The following is a 17,495-nucleotide window of genomic DNA, read 5'->3' as shown; positions in this document are numbered from 1 at the left end:
AAAGATTCTTTACACCACGGAAAATAATATGAAGAGCTATATGCATTTCTTGCAGTAGACATTTTAGGTTTTACCTACTAGTAGCATTTTGGTACTCACTTGGATGAATAAGTCTTCACGGTGCTGAGAGAATTCGAGTCCACTGATAGAATGTTATAGACCGGGATCTTGCACTTTTTTAAGCACTCATGGAAATAATGTCTGTGAAAGTAGGGCAGGATCAGATGCATGTAGTTTATCGTGTGTTTAAATTGGTTGAATGCTATCGTATTCCATAAAGGAAAGTGTATACCTGTCTAATAACCTTAAGTCATCATTCAGTCTGTACTGGAATTTTAGTTGGTATTAGTAATATTGCAGAATTACATTAATTGCAAAATTTTGAGGTATAGTGATGCTGAACTTTAATGCAGAATTTCTTCCCTTAATACAGTTAAATAAGTAGAGAAATGCATTTATTCGCATTGTATTTGGGCAATGGTAATTATTTACAAGTTAAAGTAGAAAAGGATATTTAACATTTCTATATAATGTTTTCAGTTATTTGAAATGCAAAGGATAAATAGAAAAAATTCTGCTGTCTTGTTTGGTAATCAGAAAGATTTATTCTACTTAAAGAAGTAGAGAAGAAGCATATTGAGCATATTGTTGCCATATGATTTTTGCTTGTGCCTGGAGGTACTGCAGCATTTCCTGGGACGTCAAGTCTGTTTCTCTGCCAGCACTGGAATTTTTTTGGTGGTATATTTTTATAGTGATTTATCCATAAAATTTCACTGAATAAAGCAGCAGCCATGGAGAAATTCTGCAGTGATTGAAATGGGATCAGTTACATGAGACTTTCTTTTTTTATTCCTAAACTTTTTTCCTCTTTTAGAGCCTCTCTGCCTTTCTTGTATCTGTTTTCTCATTTCCCTATTATTTGTTCCCTCCTGCTTCTGTTTGACCTCATGTTGACCTAAAGGAAACTGTGTTTTAGTCCATAGGATTGCATTGCTCTTATAGTATTAGTTCCAATATATGTTATAAACATTCTGGTTGCAGGCTACAGCCGAGGTGCACAACACAGGGAAGACAATGTAGTTCTGCAGCACAATAAACCTTTTTTTTTTGTTGTTCCCTAAGCCACATAGGAGTTCAAGGCCATATCTCTTGATAGAAGACGTTGTGTAAGCTCCTCTTATATATGTGTGTGAGTATATATGTATCTATGTATACAGAGAGAGATGTATATATGTACACATACTTATTTATATCACAAGTTATAGCGATAAGCAAGATCTTCATTTCAGTCTGCAAATAGAGAGTTAGCCTTGTGGTCATTCGGCTTTCCCATATGGTGCTCGCTATGAGTCTATCGTAGTTTCCTTTTGGCTAATGAAACATGCAAATTCACTGAAAGGGACCAAAGCTAATGAGAGCTGCATTTTAGTAAGAGTCTGAGAGCAGCTAGACAACATGGTTCCTGGGGCAGGATCTCCATTTGATGTCACTCTCCCTAATAAACTGACATCAACAAAGGACTGTTGGGTGTAAAATCATATGCGGAGTCCTTCTTGCACAGTTGTTACTATAAATATCTTAATGTCTGCGGTTCCGTTCTGCTCCCAAGTGCTGCCCCTTCTGTGTCACCCTTGCTTTGGTCCTGATGGAAGCTGTGGGATTTCGAGGATGGGTTGTATTAGCAGCTTGCAGGAGTGACGCAGGAAGCGCTTTCGGCTGAAAGGATTACATAGCTTTGATGCTGAAAAGATATAGCCCATTTCTGTCCAGTCTGATTTAATGATCAAGTAATATGGTTACTGTTAGTTGCATTCAGTCATGTTTCTTTTGATTTTACTTTCCACGTATAACAAATAGGGATTTGTCATACAGCAGTTCATCTTTATTAACGTGAAAAGTTGTCTTATGGAAAAATGCACGCTCAACAAGGAAACCTTTCCTTTCTTGTGGAAGGGCAGAGCCTGCAACCCCTGAAGTTCTTTGGAAAATGGGATTGCTTACTTTAAATGAGGGGGCATTAAATGGAAGGGCCATCCTCCTGCAGTGTCATCTAAAAGCACCCTATGTTTACATTTTTCCTTGGCTATATGACATCCACATAAAAGGAGTACGAAAGATAAAGTGGAACAGTAAATGGTGCTGGAAGCATCATTAACTTTTCGGGTGGCATTCTTTTGGAAAATAGAGCATCATTCGAAAAAAGTGCCATATGCATGGCTCAGCCCCAAATCTTCCAGCAGTCTAATACTGGCAAGGGAGGACATCTGTAGCCTCCTGGGAAGCAGGCTGTGGAGATTTCCTTTTCTCCTCTTTGTTGGTTTTTATTTCCATTTCCTTTTCCTCTCTTTTTCTCAGTCATTTAACGCCGTTCTGCACAACAGAGGGGAGCATCTGGCCCCAAGTAAACACCCAATAAAATAAGTGGGGGAAGTTCACAGCTCCCTTGGTGCTATTGCGTCTGTCTGTCTGGTTGTGGACTCAACAAGATAACCATGCATCAATTTACATTGTCCAGGCTATCTTCACAACCAGAAGTGCTTGAAACCTTATTTTAATAGAAGCTTAGATTCTGGAGAATACTGTAAAATCTCTCCAAAGGCTCCAAATCAGCAATTCCATCTGTGTTTCTGCAAATGTAGAGGAACAATGCCCCAGCTGATTATGCAAACAGAATGAAAATAGTTATTTTAAAAGTGCATAAAATCAATACTTTGGGGAAAACAAGTCAGCTGTGTTTATACTCAGCATATAGCAGACATCTTGTTTCTTTGTCTGAAAAAATCATAGGAAAGCAAGGATCGCAAATGAAATAAAACAGTCGATCATACAGTGCAACAGAGGGGACTGGAACATCAGATGCCTCAGCAAAGGCTTAGAGCATTTTAGGTTCCTTTTGAGAGAATATAAATTATATTGAGGTTGATATATTTCTACGTTGTTTGAAGTCAAAGCCAAATATTCTCAGCACAGAGGGAATAACTCACATCCCATTGCTGATCATGAAAAGTATGTGACTAAATCCATGGCTGTGGTGCTGAAAATTTCGTCCTAAATGCTGTCTCTTTTGGACTGATGGGATTTTTTTGCAAGTATTGGTATGAAGGGGTGTGTATATAAATATGTATAAACGTGCTTCTCATACAGTCAGGATGCATTGCTTGTATACATATTATTCCAAAAACAGGAAACAAAAGCATTTGAGAAACAGGGCTGAAAGGGAACAATTTGTAGACCTATAGGTTAAATTGGATTAAACTTCATCTTTCAGCAAATGCCGTGTTATTTATTCAGTGTTTCTCTGGGGGATTTCCCTACCCCCTACACTTTATAGAGAGTAGTGATGTTGCTTAATTAAAAAATCAAACAAACATGGAATGGAGGCTGCCCCACACAGCCGTTCTCTTGTGGGAGTAGGAGGCGCACTGATTTTCTCATGGACAGTTTCTAGGTCTGTTGGACAGAGGCCACAAAGGAGAGGAAGAGCTCTGTCTGGGGAAGTCAAGTTTACGTCACGCATCCAATGCCAGCACTTCTCAGTGGCATTACGATTCCTGCAGTACCATCTACTAGGTATTCCCTTTTGGAAGGGTGGAGTTGGTGGACATGGTGAGGAAGGTCATTGATAATCTCATCAAAAGTACCTTTTGGGTAGATTTCCGTATATTTAGATTTTTTTTTTTTAATATTTCCCCCACAGTAGAGATGAATATATTGGAGAAAGGAGCTTCTTGCGTCCTGTTTTCTTCCGTTCTTTCCACCCAGAGCTGGAATGTTTCTGAGGTTTTGGGGCTTTGTTTTACAATCCCCACTCTGTAGCTGAAGATACTCTGCAGCAAATCTTTATCCTTTCCCATAGTTTGTCAGCTAAATAGTTTATAAAGGCTGAAGTATATGTTTACAGATTTTAATTAATGTTGTAGCCAAAAAAAAAGTTGAAAATTTAATTTCTCTACAGTTAAGGCAAAGCAAAACATTCTTTAAAAACAGTTTTGTAAATTTTTCATTTATTTCTACAAATACATGTGAAACACAGTGCACCACTTGAAAACTCTTTGCAGTTGGACACCGCCAGTGCTTTGGTTGCTGTTATTTCAACAGTTGGAGGGTATTGACAATTTAAGTTTTTCTCATATTTATCTGATCTACAATTTGAGTAATAATAGAAACTCTGGCATTTTCAAGTTTGTGCAACTGTTACTTAAACCTCTTTAGTGTCAGGTTCATTGATCTCTCTCCTACCTCTCTGTGGAACAGCAAAATGCACTCTGCAGGCCAGTGTTAAAAGATGGATTCTGCTATACATTCACTTTGTAGAAGTACACACAAGGATAATGCTGGCTGTTTCCAGGCTATCCTACTATGTCACCAGTGATGCCTCAGGATATTTTAGCAGCGTCCTCATTTCGAACAGAATGGCTGACTTTGGAGGCATAAAGCTCTTGGGTCAGTGACTGTAAACTTTGGTTGTGTAGTAAGGGCCAAATGCATCAGTGACACAAGTCGTTATCAACTTTTGAAAGAAGCAGACAGGAAAGGTCTTCTAACATGCCGTCGTGTGTATTTGTACTTGCATATTTCTGCAGCTGATACATGTTTTTTTCTTGGATTAAAATTTAACTGATATTGCTTCCATGCCTTCATAAATCTGGCATTCTCTTTTCAAGTTTCTTATCTGGAAACAAACTTATTTTGTCCCTTCTATAAATGCAGTCCTGGTCTCAGCCATTACTTATGGCTGGGCACACTCTAGTTACAGCACATGAAAGAACATCAGCAGTGACTTAATGTAAATAGGACAGACTCCTTGGGAATACACGGGGCATTAGATGTTCAAAAGAACGAAGCACTGCTCTCTTTCTATCTGGCCACTTCATTTGACTGCCTGTTTGGGACCAGTACTTCTGAAATCTGGTTTGCAAAGTCAAATATTGGTGTAATTTGTTTTGTTCTTAAAAGGCAGAGTAAACCTGGGAAGATTTTAGTTGTGCAGAGTCACAGTAGGCACAAGCATGGAACAACTGAAAGAAATACTCTCTGCCAAGGTTGACAACTTTTTGATTGGTTAATTAAAAAAGCTAAGAATATCTTTGATTTATGGTTTAGATTGAACTCAATAACTTTCAAAAGTCCGGTTTTGGCATGAAAAAATAGAATTTTGTTGGTGATAAAGACAAAGCATTTACAGCCATAGGAAGAAAACATCTTTCATATTGTTATAATTCAATATATTTATATTTTCTCCATCCTTTGTTTTTCCAGTAAACAGTTTTTAGGGTACAAATCATGGAAGTTAATGATAATAGCAGGTGAAGGATTTGTAAATTATTGGTTGGATTATGTTTTACAGAGTTGAAACAGAGACATCAGAAAACATTCCACCCTAACCCTCTGTCATGATGGGGCATTAACTAACCCCCATTTTCCAAACAGTTCAATTTTGGTGAAGTTCCAACTGAAATACTGATTTTGTATATGTTATTTCCTTTAAAATAAGCCAAACCAGAAGTCAAGACTTTTAACATTTTTTTAACTATAAACAAGTTTAGCTCCAGCTCCCTATGTAAATCTCATGTCTTGGATTAGGTTTGCAGAAAAAGTGCTCCTGGGAGAGCATAGGAATGGTTTCCCTCTGATATAGCTGATCCAGGCTGGAGCTCTGTCCATGCAGGATGAGGGCACCAGTGGCATAATGGCTGTTGCACGTTCTGCTCCCAATGGAAGAGCTGCCATTTCTTCAACTGTGTTTGTTTTCATTGTTCTTTGAGAACAATGTGTCCCTTCTCCCAAATGGCGAGGAAAGCTACCTTATACCTCTGTGAAACCATGCACCTTTTGTTTTGTACATTTCTGCAGTTGTCTCGGCTTTGTGCTGAGCTCTGGAATTCGACTCTGGGTACGCTAAAGCTCTGGCGGGGTTGCCCGAGATATGACATATATAATCACCCTCGCCATTTGACCCCCATATTGTTCTATGTGGCCAGGTAGGAGCAATGCAGGCTTCAGGTGCCCCCCTCCAGTGCCTGATGTCAGAGGTCAGCAGCTCGTATCTGGTCAGCTGCTAAAACGTCCCATTCATCACCACTGGTATGTAACGGACATGCTGACAAATAGATCTAGGTATAAAACTGTTCGCAGCAGTCTACCTGATGGCCTTAAACCTCTATCAGTACTTGGAAATTTTCACTTGTTACCAGCTACGGTGACCAAACAGGTGTCTGGAGTAGAAGAAAACTTAAAATTAGGCATACTGTAATTTCTGAAATTGCTAATGCTGGAATGGGCAGCCAACTGGAAAGCAGCTGCTTTTCAGATTTCTCACCCCCATTGCATTTTATCGTTAATTGCATTTATCGCTTCCACCTTTTAATTTTCCATTAAGATAAATGAAAGTTCGGTTCTTCAAATAACAGGGGTGACTTCTTCAATCCTTTTTAGGGACTTTATCCGAATATCCTATCCATGTCGAAAGGTGAGGGACAATGTGTATTTACAGCATCAATTTGAGGTTTTACTTTAGAGTTTTTCTGTGCTTTACTGAGCAATTCAGTTTGATAAGACAGATATTTTTTCTTTCTGTGGCAACTTTGAAGTTACAGAACATCACATATTGTTACTCCGTATTGTATTAGCTGACTTACAATGCCAGTAATTTAACCACTATTGTAAATGGATAAAAAAATTTAAATGAGTATGCCTTGCTAAATTTCACTTGGAGAAAGTATATTCAGCCTATTTCATTCCTTCCATAGCTTCTTTTGGGTGGTTTTTATTATTATGCTTACTAGCTCATGTCTATTGTGAATGGTTTCTGGAAAAGCATTTGGATTGAAATCTTGGCCTTGCTGAAACCACTGGAAGTTTCAACTTTGACTTAAGTGGTATCAGGTTTTAATTGTGGTGCATTCAGCAGCAGAAGTAAATTTGTCATACCTGTCAATGAGATACACTATTTAGAAAAAAAGAAAAATCAAGGTTAACTTATTTGAGTAATTGTTCTCATGTATGTAATCTCGTATTTTCTTTGTGCTTTGCGTAACAATTCAGATAGCTGAGAACGCACTGTATTCTCTTGTATATTGCTCCAGCAACTGTCAGCCTGAAATGACATGGGATAATCCTAACACTGAGATTACAGTAACTACACATAGTTTGCATAATAATTTCCAGGCAGAGGAAAAGTTTGAAGGACAAGCATGAAAAAATCCAAACCTGCAAGCAAAGCTCTATGTACCAAGTACCTGTACTATTAGGATTTGTGTTCACACAGCAGAGCTCTGTGTTGGAACAGTAATAACCCATATTTGATCAGACCCAAATTTGCAAAGTCATTACAAATGTTAAGAATGGAAGATGCTGTCTAAAGAAGCTACTACTGTTACTCTCGCTCAGAATATCATCCTATCATCCGTGTTAGCAGTGTTGTATCATTTTAGCCAACGTCAGTATGGGTTTAATGAATGCATCTGTCTTAGTAGGGTGATCCAAACACTGTTTTTGCCTGGACCTTTGTTTTATAAACATACTCTGAAGTTCTGAATAACAGCTCAGTAACACCTTTCTTCTAGCATGAATGGAGGAAGTAACTCCCATATAAAACATAATAATTTCAGGAATGCTGGAGTAAGCATGTATGGGTGAGTGTGTACTTTTGTACATGCAGAGCAAATATTCCATCCTCCCTTTCTGACCACATCAGTACATGGGGAAGATGGCCAGACCCGTGTTCCTTGACTTACCTTATGAATTTCCATGTGATCTCCATTGGTCTTTGAGCTGCCAGGCACGGGCATCTAAATTAGTACCATCTAGGAAACTGGACTATTCGTATAATCTCCTCACTCTTAACATTCCTGTGCAGTCTGAGTCACAAATTGACCCCTATTGATCTGATTTGACTACACTTCTGTGGAGCAGACAAACAGTGCAATAGAATCCAGGGACCCTAATTCACAGTACCTTATTTAGGTTCCTAGGTAATAATTCTTATTTGCATTAATCACATTCATCAGCAGAACCCGAGGCTGCCTCCTGGCTTATATGTGTTCCTGTTCCTGACAATGGAACGAAAAAGTATCTGCTCTGAAAACAGAGTGTTTTAAGTATATTGATACTTGTTACTTAATAGTTGCAAAATTTAACCGTTAGAAAGACGACTGTTTTTCAAATCAATGTCTCACGCATTACTGTAAAATATATCGATTAAAAACAAAGCATAATGTTAGTCATTTAGTCAGTAGAGTGATGCAATACTGAAATAAATTTATCCTTTGACTTTTGCATTAACCTTTTATTGACTGCTTGCATACTCATAATTAACACACACTTTAGCTAGCTTGGTTAATTTTAGCATCGTGATCAGTGTCCTCTAATGTAGCTGACACCCTGATCGTCAAAATGTCAGTGCAGCCCAGGGGACCATAACCAGGCAACTGTCTGTCTCAGTGAATGTACACCTGCCCATGATGAAATTAGCCACCTTCCAAGGGAAAGTCTCGTATATTGTCATACAGATAGTCATACAGTCATACCAATGTTTGTCATGACTTAGTTGAACTTATATTAATATTCAGCTATTGGTAAATATTAATGAAGAAAGTCAATTTGGCAAAAATAGACAAAAAGGGAATAAAAAAATCTGTGAAGTTTGCTGGGGAGAGGTAGTGAGAATGACCACCGCAACAGTAACTAATTGTTCCTTAACAATGGGCTTTTTTAATTGAAACTGGCACAGCTCTTGATGGTTTTAGCAAGAAAGTAGGGACCATGGAGTTTTGTGCTTTTGCACATCATTAGACAAATCATCCTTTCTATAATATGTTGGTGAACATGTATTATCAAAACGTTGGAGCTAAATTGCTCTGAAATATATCATGGCAGTTTTTCTGTTCTGCTGCAAATAAGGTATGAAAGATGCCTCTTGATTTGGCATCTGTTCTATATCTCAGAGCCTGTGTTATTTCCACTCTTCACACATTTTGTGCATGCAATACACAGATTAGATCTACTCTCTTTTGGAGATTTGACTTTATTAACTCAAATAGCAGTTTCTAATTGATATATAATATTTTAATTAACTTATAAGATTATAAATCTTGGTACTTTTCTACTACCACCGTACTTCAATATTTGCAGGGTTGCTCACATGGAGCTTCATAAATTCTTTTGTATCTGGGAAAAGATAGAATTTCTGTTTATCCTGAGTTATCATTGCTAACTTATGTTAGCTATCTTTTCCCAGATACAAAGGAATTTGAAATCATTCTGTGCAATTATTTAAGTGCCTTTGATTGTTCTGCTTCAGTTAAAAATGTTGCTATCCTATTGCAGGACCTTCGGGTCTGTTACTCTGCTACAAATTAAAGGCCATTGTAGGAACAATTTCTCCCACAGAAATTTATTAAAACCAATAGTAATATACTCATCTGGAAAGGACTGTTCTTGCACCCTAACTGAGTCAGAAAGCATGTATTCAGATGACTGTATTCAAGCTTGTGGATGCCATTCAGGTGAATTGCTTAATGAGCTGCCAGGTGCAGCGATGACTGCTTAGAACTCAGCCCCATATCTTTAAATATGAGCAACTTGAGTTGACTTTGACGTCAGCAGATCTGGCACAGGAATTGTAATTTTGGTCAAAATAGGTGATTCACAAAATATAAAAATGTAATGTTCACTGCTCTTCTTGCTAGTGATATAAAGCAAAGCAGTAGAAATCCTGGACAGAAAGACAAAGGAGCTATGGGATTGCAGAATTTGCAATATTACGGCACTGCTTTCCCCTTTTTTACACTTTTGCAGTGCACTGATGCATTTCTGTCACCAGACTTGCAGAGGAAGTCGGAGGACCTGACACACTTCCATTCCTCTAATCCCTCATGGGGAATACGATAGGGCTAAAACTTCCCAAGTGCATGATTGCCTGGAAGGTAAGGCCCATGCTTAGTTGTGGGGTGACCTTTCAGAGATGGCTCTGCTAGTAAGAAAGAGAGAGAAAGGAAAGTAGCAACTATAATAGTTGCTCATGGGCTGTCCAGTCACAGCATCACTGTGACTGCTGCCACGTTTACAGCAGCACAAATGCCCAAACCCCAAATGTGAGGGAAAAGCTGGTCAATCCGTTTGTGCGAAAGAGCAAGGGAAAAAAGAGATGTGAAAGGTAAAAAAAGGGCTCTGAAATGGTGAAGAAACTAAAAGTTGGTATATTTTTCCTCTCAGTGAAAACTGTGTTGTTAATAGCAAATGTGTGTAAGAGAGAATGTTTATTATTATAAGTTGAGTTTTGCAGACCACATAACATGCCTGCAGTATTTACCAGCTGAGCTTCTTGATTTGTCATCTGCAATAATCTCTACATGGTTAATTTACCCATTTAGATTGAAATGCTTAAACTGGAATATCTTATACTACCCAGCAAATTGAGCGTATTATTTTGTGCCAAGACAGAAAATAAAGCAAGACTTTAAAAGCCTTATAGAGTTATGCTGTAATTAGTTTCAGCTTCCCCTGCATATTAATTTTCTCCTGTTCCTTTATATAATTTGGAAAATGTCTTCAGAACATGATGGCACAATCAGTTAAGTACCTCTCAGAACTCATACACAAACTGCATTTGCTCTAACAACTATTATAAAGCAGCCGGCAAAACAAATCCTCTGTTATTCTGTACAGTGCAGCTTATCAATGCAAACAGTTTAATATTTATGCTAAGAGGATTGTCACAAGTAGCTTCTGTTCCTTTAATTCTTGTTTTAAATAAATAATGAGAACATTTAAACACATTACTCTTCCCAGGGCCCTGAGGTCGGCTAATCTTATTATTTATGAAGTGATGTGCTACATAATAGTACTTAGTGCATGTTAACAGATGCTATTATCAGGGGCTGATGTGGAGAGCTGAAGATATATTGGAATGTTATGTGTTAATACTGTCCTTGTAGTGTAATGTACGATGGATTGAGTGCCCAGGATGCTGGTGCGGCAATTAACCACACACCAACATGGGTGTAAAGCTGAAGTATGTTTTCTCATGGGCATTACACTGCCATTAATAATTCCCAAGAGAAGAAGACATCTTTCATTTGGAAACAGTCTCTTCCAGAAGGCCGACGGTGTAGACAAGGAAGTTGTATGTGTCAATATTTTTAGCATTCATTTTACAGAGATGAAAGACACATATATGTTTAAAACAACTTTAAAATTATTACAGTTATGTGCTTTATAGAACATGACTTTTCAAAAATGTCTTACAAGAGATAAAAGCGTATTTCTACAATTTGCTTTTTATCTCTTTGAAGAACTATGTAGACCTGCAGTATATACCAAAATTATAGTAATGCTTAGCATTTTTCTTTGTCTTGCCCCATTGCAAACATTAACTAATTAATCAGCAACATGCAAATTGTTTGAGGGGAGGGGAAAAGAGAGGGGCAGAAATCCTCCTTGAACTGTGACAATTTTTTTGATGCAGCATGGTGTGTTACAGCCTAATCTTAAGAGATGTGATGGTCGCCACTTATAAAACTTTCCTCTGCAGGCTGCAGTTCAGTTGAATATTATAATTAGACTTCACTAGTATTGATGAATAATCCATTTAATAAAAAACACTGTAATTTAAACATTTCCTCTGGGGACTAACATACACTAACCTCTTAATTTAATTTTATTGAAGTTTTGCCCACCTATTCATCATTGGAAGTTGTTATTAACCTCCATTTCCATTTATCTTTATAGAATTTTCTCTTTTTATATTGCCTTTTTCAGAGCTAAGCAGGTTGATACACTTGTAAATCTCCAGAATCTACAAAGCTAGTCTGGCTTCTTTAATATTGTTTAATCTATCCCCCCTGACCTTAATGCAGTAAATTCAGTTTAATCTTTCTCAATAATCTAGTAATACATTGGAAACCGGCAAACATTTAAATCTGATAATGGTTTAATCACATACTTTAAATAACAGCTGAGATAATGAAAAAATAATTCACCATATAAAGGTACACTAACTGAGTTTTCTCTGTGATTGGCTTTTTGAGAAATCCCTATAGAAAATACAAAGCCTGCAACAGAAATCAACTTCACTGTAAATGAACAATCCATTTGGTCAGAAGATGTGGTATTTCTTTTTTATCATCATCTTTCTCTTTAAATTAATGCACAAATGTATCCTCGCTGAGTATTCAGTTTCTTGATACAGTTTTACTTAAGTAGTTCATCTGCTTACCTTTCTTTTCAGATGCCAGTCAGAAGCGGCAGAGAGCTTGCCAGAAGACCAGAAACCAGAATGCCGTCCCTTCTGGACAGATGATGAATGTGATATGCCTCTACCATATGATCTTGAAGAAGTAATTGCTAATCTACAAAATCTTGTTCAGTGGGTAGAATAACAAGTGACCTTCCAGCCTAGAATTATTGATGCTCATCATTTGGAGAGAAGCCGTTTAGTTTAACATAAATCTTTCCAGCTTTATGATTCCTTGATCATGTGTTATTTTATGTGTCAATGCAGATTTTACCAGTCTTCACACAGTACCTTAGTTACTGTCTCATAATAAAAAAGACCAGGCCCCAAATCTACAGAACAGGTGGCTTTTAAGACCTGAAGTCCAGAACACCAGCCTCAGTTTTTTCCTCCTCCACTCTAATTCCCATTGACCTTACAGCCCATGGATATCCATGTTTCCACAAGTTCCCTTGATGTCTAAATTTCAGCTTCCATGAGTGCCTAGAACTGCCTCGGGCTTGGCAGGTTTGAGCAACATAAGGCATAGCTCACACCTGTGACAAAGCAGAATCCATGATCTGGGCATCCTAATGAGAGGCCAGCTTGGGGTGAGCCTGCTGGAGATCTTTAGAATAGAGCTGTGACTTCTTCGTCCACTAACATAGACAGAGGTGCAGGAGATGGTGGAGAAAGTCCTTTATGCAATAGCTCCTTGTTAGAGCATTTTTTCAGATGAGGAACTCTGGAGGAGCATCCTGACGTAGATCTTTCTTGCTATTTTTCATCATGGCAATTGAGTAGTACTGCAAGAGATTTCCAATGTGAATCTACACCTCCTGGGCTCCCTGGAACTCAGAATTCGGTTCCTAACCATTGCTTTGTTTCTGCATGTTGTGAATCCTATTCTGAGGCCAGGTTTCCCACTGCATTGTCTAAAGAGCTGACAGACCTAAGTAAGGGTTTCCATTTGGGGTGTCAGGTCCCCTGATGGATCAGATTTAGGTTGTGTGATACTGGGCATTGCAGCATCTGTGTTGATCTAGTGAGATCTATGACAACAAAACCAGAAGACTATGAGAAATGAAGCTGTTTGTGATGCATTTTGTAGTAACATGCTATAAAAAGAACAATTCTATGTTGGATGATACAGGGCACTCCTGAATGAGAGAGAGATTTTTCATTTGGTTAAATTGCTATTTTAACTTGAGCTGGTGTATGCCTTTTCCTTTGCCATAAAAAGCAGAAGAAAATGATATTATGGTGAAACAGCACTCAGTCTGTATTACCACTACAAAAGAAACCAGTAAAACTCAGGTTGACGTTGCCACCAAGAAATGAATGCGCCTCCTGTGTTAATCTCCTGTTTAAAATCACTGTTGAGGCCAGGCTTACCCAGAGCATACCAGTGTACTGTATTGGCAAAGCACTCCGTGTGCGGATGAGGCTTGTACTGCCGAAAATTGTACTTTTGACAGTATAACATATGCCAGACCTCCCTGGAGCTAAAGAAGCTGTGCCAGCAAAAATTCAGCTTTAGTGGTATAAAACTGTGTCCACACCTACCAGCTTTTGCTAGGACAATTATGTCAAGTAGAGATTGTACCTCTTAACACCTTTGACATAGCTATGCCAGCAAAAGTATAAAGACCAGCATCAAGCATTTTCATTGTAGTCCTGGACTTCCGCGAAAACTGTTAGCCACCCTGTAGAATGTAAAGACTCTCTGAAGAATAAATTATTATTTAAAGTAGGTTTGATTATATTATACCCTTGATCCATACATTTATCTATTGTCTCTCGTGCCACAGATTTCTTAACATTTTTAAATACTGTGTTACGGGCATAGCTTTTTCTTTCCTGCACTAGCTAAAGCTGGCTTTACCAGTGAGCAAATAGCATATATTTGGATTAATGCCACACTAAATACTGTTTACTTTGGAGATCACTTAGAGAAAAGCTAGCTGAAGATGTGGGAATTCTGCTTTTGAAAAGGCAGTTCTCACAGAAACAGATATTACTTTGGAAATGAGCAAGATGAATTCAAACAAGCTAATGATGTAACACTGTTAACACAGCGTTTGAGGGGATTGTTTGTTTGTTTATTCTGTTACTCGATGATTATTTTGTGTTTAATTAAGCGCTGCTAGAAGCCATGGGGATCACAGTATTGAAATGAATCTGACAGCCATAAAGGGTAGAGAAGGCACATCAATGTTGTAGTTTGTAGCTGAAGTGGAGGCATAGCTGTTAAAAAATGATTGGCAAATAATTATTTCCAGCAGTAGTGAAAAAAAAAAACAAACTGGGTTTTTTTCTTGTATTAGGAGACTGCTAGCAGCAATAATAGAATTTTTAAAAATACATGATTCTAGGTCTTGCCTATGCTGAAGATTTAAGCTAGTGAATTAGCTGAACTAGTACTAGCCTGAGTGCAGTCAGACAGAGCTCATTTAAGCCATGGACGGCAATGACACAGACAAATGGACACCTTTGGAATGGATAAGACCTAAGATTCACTGGCAATATACCAATAATCAAGTGGTTAAAGAGGATTAATGCTCTGTGTTGCATTCCAGTCTCACATAATCTAAATCAGTGTAACTTGAGTGAGTTCAGTTCAAATACAGAAGTATAAGAAGATTTCGTATCTCCAGAGCCCACAGGAGTTGATAGCAAAGGCATGAGTAAGGTTGATGGAACTGTCTGAAGCATATAATAATGCCAAAGGGTACCCCAAGAGGAGAGCGTGGTTAAAGGTAAATAATTATAAAATCCCTGAGAGATCAAGCATAAATTACTGTCTTTGGATTACATACTAGAAGCAGACAAATACTTCGAAGTTTTCTTTATTATATTCAAATAGCTGTAATTTAGCTCATGTTGCAATGATACTTTAGCAAGCCATTTATATTCCAGCATTAGAGAACCCATTTCCATTTTGGATGAGCTGAAAGACACAGCCTCTAATGGATGTTCTGTGTATAGCAGCCACTTGCCAAGTCTGGATGCTCTAGAGGCAGGAGGACCAAGGTCAGTTTTTTTCAGGGAAGAGGTGAGAACATAAATTAGCTTCTAACATTAGATTCAGTGATTCTTTTTAAATGGTGAAGTTCACGACTTTGCTTACATTTACTTTTCATCAGCCATGAAAGAATTAAGGTAAAATAGTTCACTTGCACGTGTGCATCAGGCTAAATGGATTACAGAAGATACAGATCTGTTTGCCTGACTGCACTTGCCTTTAGACAATATTCATCAATTTTACAGAAGCTACTGACTAAACATGGAACCAATACAAATGAAATGCTCGAGGCAAGGGCTTTCTTTAAAAAATCTGATATAGAGTTGGTTTTACACTGATAGAAAGAAAATGTTGGCAGAAAATGAAAAACTTTCATTGTTTCTGTAATTTGGGGGATGAAAGGTAAAGTCTGTTTTAAAGTATTTGATAGAAAACTGCTGTGTTATACAATGTAATTAGAAATGTTTTTATAATGCTTTATTCATATCTCTGTATATGAAAATATTTTATCCTGTAGGTCCTTTCTTCTTGTTAAAAGGTTATGTAAATAAAAAATATTAATCTCAATACAGTAGATTTTAAAGGCATCATGCTTATGCTCTGAGCTTTATAGCAGATTCTGATTATCTAAAGTGTAAATAAGAATGCCATGAGTAATCACCAACTGGAAACTGTCCAGGATGGGTAACATGCAACATAATAAATATCCAAATCAGTTGTCTTATTAGCATCCAGATACAGTTTTAGTTTCACTGGTAATGATGCAAGATGCATATTAAAATCATGCTGGACTTCTTAATGCCGTGGGACACATTCAGGGATTCCAGTGCCATAACAGGAAAAAAAAATGAAAAGAATACTAAAATCCATCATGAAAGATGGCTAAAATATTGTAGTGTGTTAAGAGTGGACATTGCTCCTTTCTCGGTTATTGTAGTGCTGTTCCATTAGTCCTGCATCATGCAGTGGAATTTGGGCTAATGTAACAGAGATTAAACTAGCCCAGAAGCTGATGTCTAAGCTGGGATGAGAAGAGGGGAAGAGAGATGAGATGAGATGCACGTGAGATGCAAGGGATGTTTGTTAACTGAACTCATATGGGAGTCATTGAGCAGTAACTTGTACGGTGCAGGTCAGGATTTCTCCCTTAATTGTTACCACCTGGTGCAAAGTTAATGTTGGCTCCTTAACCCCCTTCATGCCCTCGACAGCTGGTCCTCAGCTTTTTGCTAGGAGCTGACCGCTGTTGTCTTGCCCTAAAATTACAGAGTTGCGAAGGGTGGCTGTTCCACTGTAGCAACAGGCATGAGAAACCCTGATAACCAGCTTCAGCCTCCACCTGTGTCCTACTACACCTCCATGGACTGAGTACCTCCACTCAACATGTGTTTCCCGTTTGAGATTCAAGTTGCTGCAGCTCATCTTCTGATCTATCCTACCAGGATGGTGAGCTGCTATGGAGAAGGGTCAGACAAACAAACAGAACGCTGTTCACTGTGAGGTTCCTCGTCCAAAAAAAGACAACCATTGCTCTCCCCGCAGCAGAGTGAAAAGCTTAACCCCACACTAATCTAGCATTAGAGGGTGGGAGCTGTTAGGTAGGGAGCTGTTAGGTAGTGATGAAAAACTTGGGCAAAAACACCAACCTTCAATGTTTCTGAAGACTCCCAACCTGCCCGATTCTGGCTGTCACCTCACCCCACCTGTAAGGGCAGAGGCAATCCTGAATAGAACCACTGTTCTCGTTCCAGTCCATCACCTTCAATGTGGCTGGGCTTGCATCTTAATGTACATTCATCTGTCCTCTTCACCTTAGCCTGGGGGCATTCATTGAACAAGAGAAGATAATTTATACAATTGCAAAAAGACTGTACTCACATTAAAGTGCTGATGTTTGGGTGTGAGCACTTCACACATGACATGAAAACTATGGTTTATCTTCCTGTTGCTTTGGAGATAGCATTCATAACTGACATGATAGAAAAGGACATACTATGCTATGGTTTACATCTTCTAATACTCCACTGGTTTTACAATGCTTGTCCATGATGAATCAGAATTTGGTCACAAAAGTTCTCCTCCCCCTCCGTATTGTCAAATACTTGCTTTCATGCCAACACATCTTGGTCTGATTAGTCCCCTTGATTAGAGACTAAAGTAAGAAGTCAGGTGTATAGGATTCCCATTATCCTTTATTTCACTGCTTCTAAGAACAGGTCAGATAGAGTTATTTCAGTGAAAATGTGAACAATC

General features: G+C 38.3%; 1 protein-coding gene across 3 annotated transcripts in view; it reads left to right on the top strand.

Annotated features, from left to right (window-relative positions):
* Positions 1–15,809, top strand: part of FTO (FTO alpha-ketoglutarate dependent dioxygenase) — a 254,058-nt gene extending 238,249 nt beyond the window's left edge. For all 3 annotated transcript variants that reach the window (XM_087739732.1, XM_087739731.1, XM_087739733.1), the window contains one exon: positions 12,233–15,809. In XM_087739732.1, coding sequence (XP_087595858.1) covers positions 12,233–12,383 — 151 coding nt within the window. In that variant the 3' untranslated portion in view covers positions 12,384–15,809. The remainder of the gene's footprint in view (positions 1–12,232) is intronic.
* Positions 15,810–17,495: the final 1,686 nt, after the last annotated feature.

Source organism: Nipponia nippon, unplaced genomic scaffold, assembly GCF_047370975.1.
Source record: "Nipponia nippon isolate SJK-2023a ecotype South Korea unplaced genomic scaffold, ASM4737097v1 scaffold_7, whole genome shotgun sequence".
Classification (NCBI taxonomy): domain Eukaryota; kingdom Metazoa; phylum Chordata; class Aves; order Pelecaniformes; family Threskiornithidae; genus Nipponia; species Nipponia nippon.
The sequence above is the reverse complement of the archived record's forward strand: the minus strand, read 5'-3'. Positions and strand labels throughout refer to the sequence as shown.